At 44.8% G+C, this 17,888-nt stretch overlaps 1 protein-coding gene across 2 annotated transcripts in view; it reads right to left on the bottom strand.

The window, feature by feature from the left end:
• GPC6 (glypican 6) overlaps window positions 1-17,888 on the bottom strand; it is a 787,401-nt gene that overhangs the window by 53,505 nt on the left and 716,008 nt on the right. For both annotated transcript variants that reach the window (XM_081908218.1, XM_081908217.1), the window contains exon 5: window positions 3,305-3,435. In XM_081908218.1, the coding sequence (XP_081764344.1) occupies window positions 3,305-3,435 (131 nt within the window). The remainder of the gene's footprint in view (window positions 1-3,304; window positions 3,436-17,888) is intronic.

The following is a 17,888-nucleotide window of genomic DNA, read 5'->3' on the forward strand; positions in this document are numbered from 1 at the left end:
ACTGTAAGTTTTGTAAATACAGTTAAATGTAGTTCTAAGCCTGCTCTTCATGTTGTGGTCCCCGATCCCTTCAGCTCACCTCCCTTGCAAAATATGTTTATAAGGTGTGTTTGCAAAGCAGTACAGGTTTACTGTACTGATTCTGGTACTATACCATGTCAACTATAGTATTAGTAGCTGCTCTTTAGCTGGAACAATTTATTAAATAGAGAGATTCTTATTTGACTTTTAAAGAAAACCCTAGTAGAGCTGCAGAAATGTAAAGTTGTAAGGGACCCTGATAGTCCTCAAGTCCTTATAGCTTTATAGTTTACAAATAAATAAAGACTATATTGTTATTTTTATTTACTTCTAAAAAGTGTGTCTGGCTGATTTTGCATCACAAAATCACATCTAAATTACCAAGCTACTGGGATATAGTTGGTAAGCAGTATAGGACAGAAAAATAGTGCCAGCCATTAGAAAGTGAATCAGCACTGGTAAATAAAAGCGGGTTCTCCCAACCTACAAAATATTAAGAAACCGGTGGGGTGAAATGTGGGAACACCCTCCATTTTTAAAAAATCATTTTAGTGCAAATCTCTCCTAAGACACATGCCAAGTTGCCTAATACACAGTTTGTCCAATGCAATTCATTTTTGTATGTTATTTTCATGAATGCATGCATTTCTATGCACACTTTACATAGCTATCTGCATTTTTGTATGCATTAGTTGGCCGAACTGAATTGCAAAATTCAGAAAAGTGCAAATTTTGAATAACGGGTGCATTTTGGTTCATGTAATGCTTCGCAAAGTGTGAATCAGTGTAAATGCAAACTGAATCAAGTTTTTAATTTGAAGTCAATTTGTTATATATATATATATATATATATATATATATATATATATATATATATGCAGGTTTTGGTGTCCTCGGGTGTCTTCCCGTGTAAAAGTTGGGGTGTCTAGGCGACGTTTCGACGAGGTCTCACTCGTCATCTTCAGGCTGGTGCTTTCGGCTTCTTGTTACTGGAACAGAGCAGGATCTCAGTGTTTGAGTTCCTATAAATACTGTTGAGGGGGTGTGGTGTATAGCCTCCAATGTTCTGGGCAGAGAGGAAGTTCCCAGGCTAGTGTGCCTTTTCTTCTTTTGTTCCTTAATTACTTGAGGGATATCTTGAGTGATTTCTTGAGTGATATCCTGAGTACCACTTAGGTGGGTCATTAGGTGTGGATTAGTTGCTAAAGTCTTTGTGTCTTGACCTCTTGAACTTTGTGAAGAGTTTTTCTGAGAAGATGGCTGTACTGCACTTAGTTGTGCTCTGGCTTGGCTTCGTGTATAGGGGCGAGCTGTGGTTTTGTGGCCTGTGTCAGCCAGATCTGTGTAGGGATTGCAGGGGGGTGCAGCATCCGGAGGTGCCAACATGGAACATCACCACAAGAGAATAATCATGGAAGCCATCGAGATAGAGAAACACCCTCACAACATGAACAAGCGTGACGACACATCCCGCTTGCCAGACATCTGGAAATTAGCCCTCCCCACAAAAACTGACACCAGATCCAGAGGCACACAGAACGCCATCACCAACCAACCACACCAGACCCAAACCCAGACCCTCTCCACAGATAAATTACAGACACCATCCAGTAGCCAAACCATGGTGGCACCTCCGGATGCTGCACCCCCCTGCAATCAAACACTGAGATCCTGCTCTGTTCCAGTAACAAGAAGCCGAAAGCACCAGCCTGAAGATGACGAGTGAGACCTCGTCGAAACGTCGCCTAGACACCCCAACTTTTACACGGGAAGACACCCGAGGACACCAAAACCTGCATTCCTGTACCCGTGAAAATCTACGAAAGCATATATATATATATATATATATATATATATATATATATATATATATATAGTTTAAATTATATTGGGAGAAAGGTACCAATGGTAAGATGGGCTAACTCCCACAGGCATGCCCTTCAATTGTCCGGATGGAGTGTTACAAATATGGCAATTGGTTTTTGAAGGCTGTTTTAATAAAGTTGGGGACCTGTTGCAACATTTCCTTGTTATATTATGGGAGGAACAAGACAAAGGTCTAGTGAGGGACAAGAAAGAGCAATCCACAGCTAGCAACATGTAACAAGACAGTAACCTCTGTATTTTCTAGCCCAGTGAACAGGCATGGTCGTCCAGAAGCTTTTGTGGGAATCTGGAAGTACAACCTGACCCACTCTTGATTATTGGTGTACAACGGTACCTTGGTTCTCAAACCTCTTGGTACTCAAAAACTTGGAACCCAAACACTGCAAACCCGGAAGTAAGTGTTCCGGTTTGCTATCCTTTCTTGGAAGCAGAATGTGCTCTGTTTTGAGTGTTATGCTTCTGATTTGAGTGCCACACTTTTCTTTTGAGACTTACGCTGAGGTCTGTCTGTTTTTGCTATTTCTTTTGCGTTTTTGCAGCTTTTTGTTTTTGTGACAGTGTGGAACCCAGTTTAGCTACTGACTGATTGATTGTGTGACTGCAGTACATTGTTTATTGCTTTCAGTGGTCTCGTTAGATAGTAAAATTCACGTTAAATTGCTGTTTTAGGGGTTGCTTTGAAAAGTCTGGAATGGATTAATCCATTTTGCCTTACTTTCTATGGGAAGGCGCGCCTTGGTTTTGGAACACTTTGGTTTTGGAACGGACTTCGGGAACGGATTAAGTTTGAGAACCAAGGTACCACTGTAATGAAATTTCCTCTGTTGGTGTGGATGGTCTTTTCATGCCATTCCCTCCTTTGATTTATTGCACAGGCAGGATCCCTGCTTGAGATCCCTTGATTGCCTGCTGAAGACCTACTGAGAGTTCAAGCCTCTTCATGCCTTCATTCCAGCTCCTGCATAGGACTTCAGAAGCTCAGAAAGCAGATTTCAGGCCAGACCTTTCAGGAAAAATAGAGAAAAATGCTCCAGATGCTTAAAATAACACTTACTCCAAGCCTGACACATTTCAGAACAAATCCTTCCTCGGGGAGTAGGAGGAACACACTATAAATATACCAATAACATACATAAGAAATGGGATAGCAAAGCAACTAATGTAATAGATTCTCATAGCCTTGTTTTACTCTATACTTTACTACCTCATTTCATAGAATAAATCATATGGCAAGCATCTGGAGGTTCTCCCCTCTTTTTTCCTGCCAGTGGTGATTTCCTGGTTTTGTGGTTGGTCATCTGGATATTTAAGGAAAGAAACAACCAAATTTCTAAAGAAGCAACGGTAGAGTTTGCTATCTTGCTGAGGCATTTAGTAGCAACAATGTGTTTGATACCTTTGCTGTCACGTGTACACTGTTTTCTTGCATGTTCATGATGGCTTCGGAAATCTTGACATCAATAGGATCCATAACAGATTCAATGTTGAATGGTCCCTCTAATCTGTCTGCTACCAAAAGCATAGCATCTGTTGAAAGACAAAGCAGCCAGCCGTCAGATAATAAGTAACTATGGAGCCTCACATGATGGAACACAAAGGGTCCTGACAGATGATTCAACTTCAGAAACTTGCCATTGTCTCGCAGAGAGACAATGGAAACCAGGTGTGTCTTTCCTATATAAGCACATAAAATATGTCAGTACTCAGCTGGAGAAAAAGTCGAGAGCACCTGAATTGGACACCAGCAGGAGAAAGAAAGAGGAGGAGAGGGACACACGCGCGCGCGCGCGCACGCACGCACCCACCCACAGCCACACAGGAGTACTGCAAACTCAGCCAACAGGTGTACCAAAAAGTAGAGTTGTCTGCCAGTCTCTCTCTCTCTCTCTCTCTCTCTCTCTCTCTCTCTCTCTCTCTCTCTCTCTCTCTCTTTCTCATACACTCATTCATTCACTCACTCACATATATTATAAAAGGTGTACCTAAAAAGCTTTGTTATGTTTATGTTAATACAAGACATTGTATTGTATTTTAGTGTTCTGTTGGAAGCCCCCAGAGTGGCTGGGGAAACCCAGCCAGATGGGCGAGGTATAAATTATCATCATCATCATCATCATCAACATCATCACACAAGTGTGTTTTCAACTACATGTACCAATTCAACAGAACTGGCTTGGGTAGCAGTCCTTTACAGTGGTGCCTCGCTAGACGAAAAGAATCCGTTCCGCGATTCTCTTCGTCTAGCGGTTTTTTCGTCTTGCGAAGCAAGCCCATTGACAGCTTAGCGGATTAGCGTTACAGCTGTCTAGCGGCTTCTAGTGATCAGCTGTTAAGCGGCTTATCAGCGGAACAGCTGATAAGCGGCTTAGCGGCTTAGGAAAAGGGCGAAAAAAGCGGAAAAAAACCCCGGGGGGACGCGAGATTTTTTTGTCTTGTGAAGCAACCCCATAGGGAAATTCGTTTTGTGAAGCGCCTCCAAAACGGAAAACCCTTTCGTCTAGCGGGTTTTCCGTCTTGCGAGGCATTCGTCTTGCGGGGCACTACTGTATTTTACATTTACATCCGTCAGGGCTGGTTCAGCTGCAGGTCAGCACGGAGACTCAGTGATGAGCAATGAAGCTAATTCTTTTTTCAAGAAAACACAATACAGACAGAGAAACCTACAGGCAAGACTGGCCCCGGTAAAGCAGTTGGCAGAATGGACAATCTGTGCCTCCTACTTCCCCCCAAGTCTCCTCCCCATCCAGCTGTTTTCCCAGCCATCGGCAACTCCATCGGGAAGGGCTCTCTGAGCTCTTTGCTCTGCTACATAGTGGCTGGGGAAACCCAGCCAGATGGGCGGGGTACAAATAATAAATTATTATTATTATTATTATTATTACATGCAAAGCCTTTCATGCCCTTGGAGACAAGGGAGGAGAGGAGCTGAATAGAGTAGGACCGGCAGACTCCTGAGAGTCTGCTGCAGCCTCAGCTCCCACCTCCTCCTGCCTGCCCTGCATCTTGAATGCTTTCTGCCTCTTCTTCCTCTCTCTCTCTCTCTCTCTCTCTCTCTCTCTCTCTCTCTCTCTCTCTCTCAGCTGTTGCTTGTTCAGCAACCATTCTGCCCCCCTTCATCCTCTGACCTTGTTCAGTGTCCCACCACCATGTCCTTGGCTCTGAGCCTTCCTCTTCTGGGACTTCCCTTGTAAGGTTCTCCAGCTGAAGCCTCCCACCACTGCTGATCATCCAGCCAATCCCTTCCCACTCTCCAAGGAGCTCAGTGTGGAACATGTATCATTGCATTTTATCTTCATGACAACCCTGGGAAGTTGGCTAAAACAGAGCGTCTGGTTCAAAGCCACCCAGGGATCTTCATGGCTGATCAGGGTTTTGATCTTTGGCCTCTCAAGTCCATGTCCAACGCTAGCCTGGCACAGTGACCCCAGCTGTTAGGGAAGAGCCATAGCGCCATGACAGAACAGATGTTTGGCATGAAGAAGGTTCCAGTTTCAACCCCTGTCAACTTCAGGTAGGGATGAGAAAGCGAAGAGACCACAGCAGCAAGAATACTTATCGCAAAATATTGGAAGACACAAGATCTACCCACTTTGGAAGAATGGCAGATGAAGGTGATGGATTACATGGAATTGGCGGAAATGACCGGCAGGATCCGAGATCAGGGAGAAGAGTCGGTGGAAGAAGACTGGGAAAAGTTTAAAGACTATTTACAGAAATACTGTAAAAATAATGAATGTTTGAAAAATGTTGGAATGAAGTTATATGGCTTTAGTAGAAATGTTATAAGGAATTAAGTACAAATAGATTATTAGTGTATTAAAGGAAAAAATAAGGTTAGAATATGTTAAGATAATTATAGGACAGAAAACAGAGGAAGATGGAAAGGAATTGCTGAAACAAAATTTAGAGACTATTTACAGAGACACTGCAAAACTAATGAATTTTAGAATAATGTTGGATTGGAATTAAGTGGTTTCTAGCTGTAATGGGTTAAAAGAATATGAAAAAATGGGCTTATATAAGTAAATTCAAGATTGTAATAATTTAAGAATAAAGATTTGGGTAGCATAAAGAGGGAAAGAAATTGCTGAGCGAATAACTCGAATTGGAATACAAAAAGGGAGGTATGAGGAGGTCCGCGAAACAAGTAAATGAAAAATAATGTGATGGAAAGATTGATTGTTTTTAACAATTTTTATTTTGTATTTTGTATTTTTTCTTTTTCTTTATTTTTTGTAATGTAAAAACCTTAATAAAAATTTTATATATATATAAAAAAAGAGAAAGCGAAGAGACCTGCTGTTTCTTCATCGGTGTCATGCAGATTTTGCTTATTTGCCAGCCACAGAAAAGAATGCAGCCACCCCACCTTCCTCTGTCAGGCATCTTGGAAATGATTGAGAAGGCAGCACTAGAAGCAATAGGGAGCAGAATCCCTCTTCCCAAGCAGATGAAATGCATGGTCATTATAGCTGAGGATCTGTGAATATATGAGCCAGGTGTGCGTAAATGCTTTGAAGATGGTGTGGCCCACAAGACAGAGAGGTGTTCTGAAAAACTCAATATTGTTGCTTAACGGAACTCTAAGCATCACTGTTAGGTGGTGACACAGTCTACTCCATAAATGCATACCCACATGGGTCCATGTGTGCCAGCCTGTTTGTGGTTTCTTGGCATGTATTTGTGAGGGGTGACTGATACATCCCTCTGGGGCAGAGAATGATGACTTAAAGGATTCTAAAGGATCTATTGTGGCTCCCTGTACATTTCTGAGCACAATTTAAAGGGTTGGTGCTGCCCTTTAAAGCTCTAAATGGCCTTGGCCCAGGATACCTGGAGGAGTGTCTCCACCCCCATTGTTCAGCCCAGACACTGAGGTCCAGCTCTGAGGGTCTTCTTCACTACAAGAAGTGAAGCTACAGGGAACCAGGCAGAGGGCCTTCTCGGTAGTGGCACCCTCCCTTCAGATGTCAAGGAAATAAACAACTATCTGACTTTTAGAAGACATCAGGAAGTTTTAAATTTTGTTTGTTAGTTATGTTTTTATATGTGTTGGAAGCCACCCAGAGTGGCGGGGGCAACCCACCCAGATGACCAGGGTATAAATAATAAAATTATTATTATTATGTGTGCAAATATGTTTGACCCGTGTTGTGTTTCTCTCAAACATATAGCATACAGTCTGTGCGGCACAGGGTTTTAGTGGTTTGACACATAACAGGGTGGACCAGGAGAGGCACAGAAGGGATTGCTGGGCAAAACTGGAGCCCATGGCAGTAAGGAAAGCCTATTGATATATATATCAAAGCTTCAGTTTGAAGTAACAAGAAGCAGGTTGAAAACTTTCTTCACAAAAGCCGTCTCTTGTCATACTTCTCTAAGAGAAAAAAAAGGCAGCAGAGAGTTTAAAAACTGCATTAATAATAGATGCCACATCCTATTGCCTCATGCAGCAGAGTTGAAAACGGGCCTTTTATCTTGACACCCGAAACAGATAATTTGCTAGACGATTCGTACATAGACATATCAATCATAAGAATGGAAGCTGATCGAAATGAACCCTTGGGGTATATTCTGGAGCTTTGCACAAGACGAAGAAAACTTTTATGTGATATACTGGGATCTTATAATTAAAGCAGCTGTTCATTCTGACCCCAAGGACCCCATTTCCTTGCAATACAAACAGGGGATAAATATTGGATTCCTGCCATGACGTACAGGTACAAGTCATGTTTTATGCTCTGTGCTTTGTACAAAATGCAGCTGTCGGCTGCAAGATATATTTTATGGTTCTGCTGGGGTTACACAAACTCATTTGTCTAATTACATGGCGCCGTGCTCAGAGAATTACATAATGTACAATCATAAGAGCATAGTGATGCATATTCTACTGTGTTTACAGTGCACCTTTGACCAAGTTAGACGCTACCAGCTAATCCATCCCTGAGAAGTATGTGCTCCCATGCCTTCTAACCTCAGCCCATGATCAGACAGCGTTTCCTTTCTCAATTGTTTAAAAAGAATATCCTCCCCTCCACTCCCCACTGTAGAATTCCCTTTAAGCTCTGCACTAGACAGACTGCAATATCTGCTCTGCAAGCAAACAAGAATTTACAGAAATGCTGCAAAAGACCTCATGGTTTGACTCAAAATATTGTCATTTCCATCAGAGCATGGTGGTGAACTTGCTACACACCATTCACAGAGCAGCTTTGAGCGGTTTCTTTCAGAGGTGGGGGCAGAGAAAGGCATGAAAGGATGGGTGACAACAGCCACACCCCAGGAACAGCTTCGATTGGTCAGCTAAACCAATGGGTCTCAAACTCATGATGAGTTAGGGACTTTCCCTGTAGGTGTAGACAGGCTCCAGAAGATTGACCAGGCAAGACCAAGACTAGGTCCAACAGTCAAAAAGGTTTCTGCATGTGAGGGGCAGATGTGACTCATCAACCTGAGAAGGTAGCCCATCTTGGAAAAGGAAAACTGATTCTAAACCTCCGCTGCCTTGCAGGACATTTTCAGGAGAAGCAAACTCAGAGTGGAGTTCCTAAGAGGGTTGGACAATGCCTTGTACACCTCCTTCTGGTAACTCCTGTAGCCTAACCAGTGCTAAACATATTGCTCTGCTTTCTTTTGGACCACACCATCAAGGCCGAGAGTGGGGTCTTGTTGTATGAGCAGCCCAGGACCTCCACACACAGTGCCCTGGCTTTCACCCAGGGAATTCACTTTGGTGCTGCTAATGCAGCAGCTTGACATCACCCCCAAAGCCCACTCCATTGTTTCTTAAGACAGACGGATGCCAATAACACTGCTGGTTGATTCAACTTGGCTGACTGGAGAGGCAGGTATGTTATTAGGTTTGAAGCTGCTTGAACTCAGGACGAAAGGGGGAAATGTACTAAGAAGAAGGCACGTTTGGCAAACCCTCACCATGATCAACTCCTGCCCAGAAACCTATGCCCCCACTGTGGAAGGATGTGTGGATCCAGAATTGGCCTCCACAGTCACTTACGGACTCACGGTTAAGATTGTGTTAATGGGAGACAATCTTACTCAGCTATGAGGGATCGCCAAAGAAGAAGAAGAATTACGTTGTGGTCCAGGCCAGAGGTCACAATGAGCTTGAGGTCTTCCACCCCCTTTTATTGTTTTATTGGGTATGGGTTTTTTTGTGGGATTCGTTTGTTGATGATGAGAGGGGGTGCCCCAAAACATAAAGCAGTTCAGCTGTACCTAGCCAATGTGTAGATAGAAACAGTGCATTTATATCACCTTTATACAAAAAAGAAATCAACCCATTTTTTTCTATTTTCCCTCCCCTCCTCTGCCAAGTGCCGACTGGTAAATCATTCAATGGCACTCCTCCTCTTGAAAGAAAATGGATGAAGTTTCACAACACTGACTTATTATACATGCAAAGGATTAGAGAAGTTTTAATGGGAAAGTATAAAACTAATGCTGAATTATTGGGCATCTATGAGTATGCTGGGACCTAAGCCAACTTCTAGTCTATTGGATTTGGGAAAAGAAAAGACTGTGGAAATGAGAGCTTTTGCATCTAGCACATTATTTCTCATCTCTCAAGTGATATACATCACTTGGGATTTATACAGTTTTGAACTAGTATGAAGCGGAAGAGAGGAAACCTTTCTGGACTGGAAACAGAAATATTCAGGGCCAATTTATTCATTTGTATTTTATTCTATTCAATTTATTCCCCGCCCTTCCTCCATGGAGCTCTTTTATCCTTACGGCAACCCTCAAGATAGGACATGCTCCAAGGGTATGAGTGGCCCAAGATGAAATGGGGAGCTTCATGGCTCAGCAGAGAGTTGAACCTGGATTGTATTCAACCATTACACCACACCATTTCTCACATAATGTCAAAGTACTTGTGTGGGGTTTCTCATGACCCAGTGTCAGGGATTGGGTAGATGAGGAAGAATGGTGGAGACCACCACCCCAGGTGTCGCCCAACGTCAGGGACTGGGCAGAGGAGGAATGGTGGAGACCATCTCCCCATCCTGACCCTTCCAGGGAGGAGGAAGAGGAAGACAGTATAGATTTACAACAGTGGTTTGAGGGAGGTCACAGCTCAGAGGCAGATGAAGAGAAAAGCTTGGAAATCATGGGAGAGCCGGAGCAACACCCAGCTGACACATTGTAATTAGAAAGTACTCCAGACCCTCCGTCTCTCAGAACCACAGCGCAACACATCATATGGGGACTTCCGGCAAGGAAAAATGGTGGGTGCCACGGCAGTGAGCAGCTCCTGAAGCCAGCCAGAGCCAACTGTGCTACCAGGCTGGCTCCAGGCTGCTGAGGCTGCCGCTGCCACGTTTCCTGGGGACAGATTTGCAAATCTGGGAACGTTACAGGGACGGAATTTGTCCAGAGACAGATTTGCAAATCCAGGGACTGTCCCCGGGAACTGGGTACGTCTGGTAACCCTATGTTATACCCCTCTGAGAATCGTGGCTCTGTGGGGGGAATAGGGATCTCCTAACAACTGTTTGCACCCTTAACAAATTTCACTTCCCAAGATTCTTTGCAGGAGACCATGACTTTTAAAAATGGTACAATACTGCTTTAAATTTACAGAGCAGATGGGGCCTGAAATGAATGACACTTTAGGCTGCATCCCTATATACTGTGCATAGGGAGCCTTTTTTTTAGTCTGAGGACACAATATCCTTATGAGCGACCTTCTGGGACCACAGCCTTCTGGTGGGCAGGGCCAAAGAGAAAAGTGGGTGGAGCAATGGATGTGACTTTGTATAGTAGGCTACACTTCAGCCCCACAAAAGCCAGAGGTTCCTACACTCCGTACAGACACTTTTCTCCATCCAGGCATTCAAAAAGCATCCTCACAGGACACATTCTGGTCAGGTAAAAGCATTCAAGAAGGATGCAGAAGAGGGTCACCTGGGAGAGACCCAAGGGCTGAGGGCATCACATTTGGATACAATGAGTAGGCAACAAATTTTATTAATTACAGTTCAAGCAATGGTAGACTTATATCGCACCAAAATCATAACAACATTCAAATGAAAATTAAAGGCTACAGCAAATAAACTTCAGATGCTGGTTTTAACTGAACCCAACAATCAAAATAACTACGTTAAAATGAAAGCGTTAAGAACTTCCAATGTGTGCTTTTCTTTAAATATACAAATGGACTTCAAGAAGAGAAACCTGCCCTTTTACACTTAATGAAGTGCACAGTTGAGTAGAGTTTTCCCCCTCCGCAAACGAGATTCCCCATTAGGAGCCATGCCAAGATGTCGGTTTTATTTTTTTAAAAGGTGCTCAGTTTATATTTCAAATCAAAGCTATTATTTAGAGCAAATGGCTGCGGCATGGCTGCCTTTCAGCCATGCGAATGCCGCATGATTTCAGACCTGAAGGGTCAGGGTGAGTGATCTTTCCTTCATGAAGCAAGTGTTGCCAGAGCAGCCTAACAACCCAAACGCCAAAGAACAAAAAATGAGCCTTGAATGCATACAGTCAGGTTACCACTCACTTCATCCTCATTCGTTTCGAGTTCCCCTCTTTTCTTTTTAAATACCAAATTGTGCTACATCTGTGCTTTACACGCATCTCTCAATAATTGCAGGAATCATGGCCTAGTGTCATGACCTTCTGCAAAGCCACTTCAGGGACTGCGGTGCACTGTTGACATGAGCTCAGAAAAGGGTGCAGAAGCAGATGGTGGGGAGAAGCAACAGCACTAAATCGACCCCCAGGCCACGGACTGGCTGCTGTTTAGCGGGGTGGGGGGGAATGGGAGGACCAAATTGGTGGGGAGAAGAGTGCTGTGCAAATGACCTGGCAGGAACACTGTTTGCATGTCGAGGTCCCCAGGTAAAAAGGTAAAGGTACCCCTGCCAGTACGGGCCAGTCTTGACAGACTCTGGGGTTGTGCGCCCATCTCACTTAAGAGGCCAGGGGCCAGCGCTGTCCGGAGACACTTCCGGGTCACGTGGCCAGCGTGACAAAGCTGCACCTGGCGAGCCAGAGCCGCACACGGAACGCCGTTTACCTTCCCGCTGGTAAGCGGTCCCTATTTATCTACTTGCACCCGGAGGTGCTTTCGAACTGCTAGGTTGGCAGGCGCTGGGACCGAGCAGCGGGAGCGCACCCCGCCGCAGGGATTCGAACCGCCGACCTTTCGATCGGCAAGTCCTAGGCGCTGAGGCTTTAACCCACAGCGCCACCTGCGTCCCCAAGCCACCCCCAAATAAATCACAATTCACACAGAATTTAATGTTTCTGGTATAATTTTGGCCACAACTTTATTAAAATACATAAATGTGAGTGGTTGCTTAGGCATTGGTTACGACTATCTGTCCTCGCTCAGGGACAGAACTGATGAAAGTTCTGGATTCCAGCGAAAGCCAGTAAGGGAAAACAATATTGGGGAGAAAATGGAGCCGGGCACCAGACCCTCACCTCTCCCCACATGCTCCCAGGGGCTTGCGTGGCCCAAGCCCCATGCCAGGGATTCGGATGAAAAAATGGCAAGCCCCTGGATTCCTTTAACGGAATTCCCTTGCAGCAGCAGCATTGGAGGGGCAGGCCCAGCCAACCACATCCCCTCCACTAACCAAAAAATTAACCAATGTTTAACCACAACCTTACAAGTTGTGACGATTTGCTACACAGTAGGCAAAAACCAAATGGCACCAGCCAATCCGCCAAATGGACAAAATTCCTACCAGGCCCCTGCCCCCAAAGCAGACGACCCCATGACAGGCATAGCAAGGTCAAACGCAAAAGCCCTAAATTAGGAAGGGTGGGTGATCCGGTGCACGCAGAGAATGCTCAATGTTGCGTGCTCAGTGTATAAAACCCTTGATCCATCCCACAAATTGGCAACATCAAACAGCCCAATCACTGCTATAGCCATCTATATGACCAGCAACAGAGGGGTGGCCTGTCAGACCCCACTGCAACATGTGCTCTCCATGAAGGAGAACAGGCTTTATCAAGGCATCTCCTCCAACATTTCTCTGATTAAAATAGGGACATGCTATTTAATAAAATAAATAAATAAATAAATAAATAAATAAATAAATAAATAAAATAATACTTTCATTATTATTTATACCCCACCCATCTGACAGGGTTGCCCCGCCACTCTGGGTGGCTTCCAACATATATCAACACATAATAAAACATTAAACATTTAAAAAACTTCCCTATATAGGGCTGCTGTGAGGGACTGGGCAGAGGAATGGTGGAGACCACCTCCCCCGCCTGACCCTTCCAGAGAAGATGGAGACAGTTCAGAATTACAACAGGGGTTTGAGGGAGGTCACAGCTCAGAGGCAGATGAGGGGGAAAGCTGGGAAATAATGGGAGAGGAGGAAGAGGAGGAGGAGGAGGAAGAAGAAGAAGCACAAGAGTGGGGACAGCTGATGGACTCAGTGTCTTTAGGAAGCATTCCAGACCCTTCCTCTCCCAGAACCTGGTGAGCCTTGAAAGTAGGAGAGCAAAGAGCTCAAAGACAGAGGGCACTTTTCAGCACCTGCAGTGATGACTCATGAGAAAGTGGGAGAGACGGAGGGGGTGGAGATTCACTCGCATCAACACCATTATTCCGAGAGGCCCCATTCCCAAGCCTCTCTCTGTGAATATTGAATAAAAGCAGATGGTAAGGACTTTTCCTTGTCATGTCCGTTCCCGGCAACCTGCTGTGAGGGTTGGTTCCACTGCCGCCTGACAGTAGGATTGTATCAAATCGCATAATCAAAACCCTATGTGTTTTTTTTCTGGATGGATGGATGGATAGATAGATGATGCTTTCAGTTTTAAGAGATGTGGGAAGAGAGAGGAAACTGCTTTCTCAAGCATACTTTCTGTACTTGAAAATATTTGATCTGCCAGTCTATTTTCTGTGCTTTCAGCACACCGAGACCTTGTCAGAGTGGGCTGAATTAAATTGTATAGAATTGCTAATGTTGTAATGTATTAAGCATTGAGTGGGTTTTGTTGGGCTTTTTTTTTTTATTTAACATATTTATTCCTACAAGCAGAATGTCATTTTCTCAGACATGTAAAGAAATGTGCTGTTCCAATGTCCAATCCACTGCAGAAAGCCCACTGCTCACCCACAGAAACTCATTTCCTTGCTATCAGCAAGTACAAGATGACAAAAGCCTGCCAATATTTTTCACTCTTTATGTCCTATGTGGTAGGAGAATGATTTCTTGAACTGTTCTACGCAGAGGGCGAGAGACAAGCATAACGGGATTGATGGAAAATCTTTCTTCATTGTAGTTTGAGAGAGGAAGCAAATAAACTCTTTTGTATTGTTCAGCTTTTCCTTTTTCTCCCCCACCTTTCCCAGAGGTTCATCTGAAAGCGTACTTGACAGTTCACCTGCCTATCAAAACTTACCTTGAGGTGTGGGAGCGGATTATAGCCTTGGTCCAGCCGTTCCAATATGTGTACAAATGCAAATATTTAAATGGGCATATAAAACGTTCATGTGGGCAGCAGGTTTTCCATTCACTTAAACAAGGGGGACTTGAAATGAATGGGACTTGCAGGTTGAGTGCATCAGTTCCTGGTTCCAGTCAACTAAGCTCTCTGTCAGGAAAGTCTATTCCATTTCTCCTCCTCTTGGACAGCTTTCCATATTTTACTCCCTCAACAATTAGTCAGCATTCGGTGGACACAGAGAATGGAATCGGACTGCTTTCTCCCCCCCCCTTAGAGCTTCTATTTCAGAAGGGGGGGGGAAGACTGGGACGGCTCTTTTGTTTTCATAAGTATCCATGATTTAGAAAATTGTGTTCTCTATTAGTATACAGTGGTACCTCTAGTTACGAACTTAATTCATTCCAGAGGTCCGTTCTTAACCCAAAACCGTTCTTAACCTGTGGCGCACTTTTGCTAATGGGGCCTACTGCTGATGCCATGCCGATGGCGTGCAATTTCCGTTCTCATCCTGGGGCAAAGTTCTCAACCCGAGGTACTACTTCTGGGTTAGTGGAGTTTGTAACCCGAAGCATTTGTAACCCAAGGTACCACTGAACTGCAATCCGAATGTTGTTGGATTACAAGTCCCATTGCCCATTACCATTGGCCATGCAAGCCATGATGAATGACAGTTCTAATCCAACAACAACTGGAGGGCACTAGGTTGGTGTTGTCGATGATATGCAAAATAGGCTCTGTACGTGTGGATAAAGATTTCAAGTTCCTTGGCTCAGTTTCCCTCCCCCTCCTTCTTAACCTGCCCTCTGTCTTTGAGCTCTTTGCTCTCCTACTTTTAAGGCTCGCCGGGTTCTGGGAGATGGAGAGTCTGGAATACTTTCTAATGACAACGTGTCAGCCAGGTGTTGTTCTGGCTCTCCCATGATTTCCCAGCTTTCCCCCTCATCTGCCTCTGAGCTGCTCCCTCCCTCAAACCCCTGTTGTAAATTTATCCTGTCTTCCTCTTCCTCTTCCCTGGAAGAGTCAGGACGGGGAGGCAGTCTCCACCATTCCTCCTCTGTCCAGTCCCTCACACCTACATACCACAGGTGGTGCTGTGGGTTAAACCACAGAGCCTAGGGCTTGCCGATCAGAAGGTCAGTGGTTCGAATCCCCGCGACGGGGTGGGCTCCTGTTGCTTGGTCCCTGCTCCTGCCAACCTAGCAGTTCAAAAGCATGTCAAAGTGCAAGTAGATAAATAGGTACTGCTCTGGCAGGAAGGTAAACAGCGTTTCCATGCGCTGCTCTGGTTTGTTTTCTTTCCTCTGTGATGCCTTGACATGGAAAGCTACATTGGCTGAAACTGCTGTTCTCCATGACTTTTCAAAGGCACAGCTGTCAGCGAGGCTGGACTTGCATAGTTGCTGGCCACATGACCCGGAAGCTGTACGTTGGCTCCCTTGGCCAATAAAGCGACCCCAGAGTCGGTCACGACTGGACCTAATGGTCAGGGTTTCCTTTACTTTTACCTTTTAATGCAGCTGAATGATGGAGGATTTGGGACAGATAAAAGGAACTACTCCCCATAGATAAACTATGGAATTTGCCCCCACAAGATTTGGTGATGCCCACCATATTGAATGGCTTTAAAAGGGGATTTGATGAATTCATGGAGTGGAAGGCCATCAGTGGCTACTAGCCGCAGTGTCTCCATGACGCCTCTGGGATCAGAAGGAATATGTCTTTGAATGTCAGTGGCTGATCACTGTGGGAACATGATGCTAAACTAGAGAAGTCTTTGCTCTGGTGCAGCAGGGCTTTTTGTTAAGTACAGTGATTTACGTAATTGACTGAAATTGGGAATGCTTAAATGCATTAAGGTCCAATCGTGACCGACTCTGGGGTTGCAGCGTTCATCTTACTTTATTGGCCGAGGGAGCCGGCGTACAGTTTCTGGGTCATGTGGCCATTATGACTAAGCCGCTTCTGGTGAACCAGAGCAGCACACGGAAACGCCGTTTATCTTCCCGCCGGAGTGGTACCTATTTATCTACTTGCACTGTGACGTGCTTTCGAACTGCTAGGTGGGCAGGAGGTGGGACTGAGCAACAGGAACTCACCCCGTTGCAGGGATTCGAACCACCGACCTTCTGATCGGCAAGTCCTAGGCTCTGTGGTTTAACCCACAGCGCCACCCACGTCCCACCAATGCATTACTGTGTGTTTAATTCTGGAATGTTCCCAAGAAAGTCTCGTGTGATTGGTTAACCAATCACATGGGAGAGGTATCCTATTACATTCTCTGTTTTGTTTTTGCATGTGAGTGACTTGACTGTAATGGCTGCATCTCCATGAACACTGAAGAAGAGAAAGGGTTAGACAACTCTCACTAAACTCAATAGAGGAGAGGCGTGCTAATGTTTCTGTGTGAATGTATGTGACGGAAAGAAGTACAGAAGTTGATGTTCTCCCAAAGAAGCAGGTAAGGGAAGTCTGCTGGAGGGAGAAAGTGGAAACCTCTCAGAAGGAACTGCATGGCCAAGCTGGGTAAGGTACAGAAGGCTGAGTGCAAGTACTGGAAAGAGAGAAAGACACAAGAACTAAGCCCTTGCTTGGATAAGCATGTGAATGTAAATACTTTGCATATATTCTTGTTTAGCTATACATTCTGAAAGTAAAAGTTTTTTGAATATTCCCGAGAGGCTCCTGCCCCATGACCATTGCGTCTCTGCTACGCATAATGACATATATGTTGAACATGCTCTAAAACAGAGGTGGGGAAGCTTTATCAATCTGTCCCAGGCGGCAGAGAAACCAACCCCCATGGCAGGTTGCCAGGAACGGACAAGACAAGGAAAAGTCCTTACCATCTGCTTTTATTCAATATTCACAGAGAGAGGCTTGGGAATGTGGCCTCTTAGAGTACAGTGGTACCTCGGGTTAAGAACTTAATTCGTTTTGGAGGTCCATTCTTAACCTCAAACTGTTCTTAACCTGAGGTACCACTTTAGCTAATGGGGCCTCCCATTGTCACTGCACCGCCAGCGCACAATTTCTGTTCTCATCCTGAAGCAAAGTTCTTAACCTGAGGTATTATTTCTGGGATAGCGGAGTCTGTAACCTGAAGCGTCTGTAACCTGAAGCGTCTGTAACCTGAGGTACCACTGTATTGCACATGATTTGGCTTCCTAGATGCCATTTGGCTACTCTGCCAGCATGCCCTGCCCCTTTCTGCCCATTTTTGTGAATTTTGGGGTCACTTCCCGGTTCAGCACAATGTGTCTATACGCTGTCACACACATACTGAAAGTGCGTAAATGGGGAGTTTAGCTACTCTGCCAACACTTTTGATATTTGCTTTTGTTCTTGTTTTCTAGTCCTTGAACCACGTGTTGGGAACCTTTGGGTCTCCAGATGTGGCAGAACTACATCACCCATCAGCCCCAGCAAACATGGCCAATAACCAGAGTCGATAGGAGTTGCAGTTGACAATGGAAGGGCCAAAGACTCCCGATGGCTGCCTTACGCTATATGCAACCTGCGATGGAGACCTG

The sequence above is a fragment of the Podarcis melisellensis genome, assembly GCF_964234715.1.
Source record: "Podarcis melisellensis genome assembly, chromosome: 4".
Taxonomy (NCBI): domain Eukaryota; kingdom Metazoa; phylum Chordata; class Lepidosauria; order Squamata; family Lacertidae; genus Podarcis; species Podarcis melisellensis.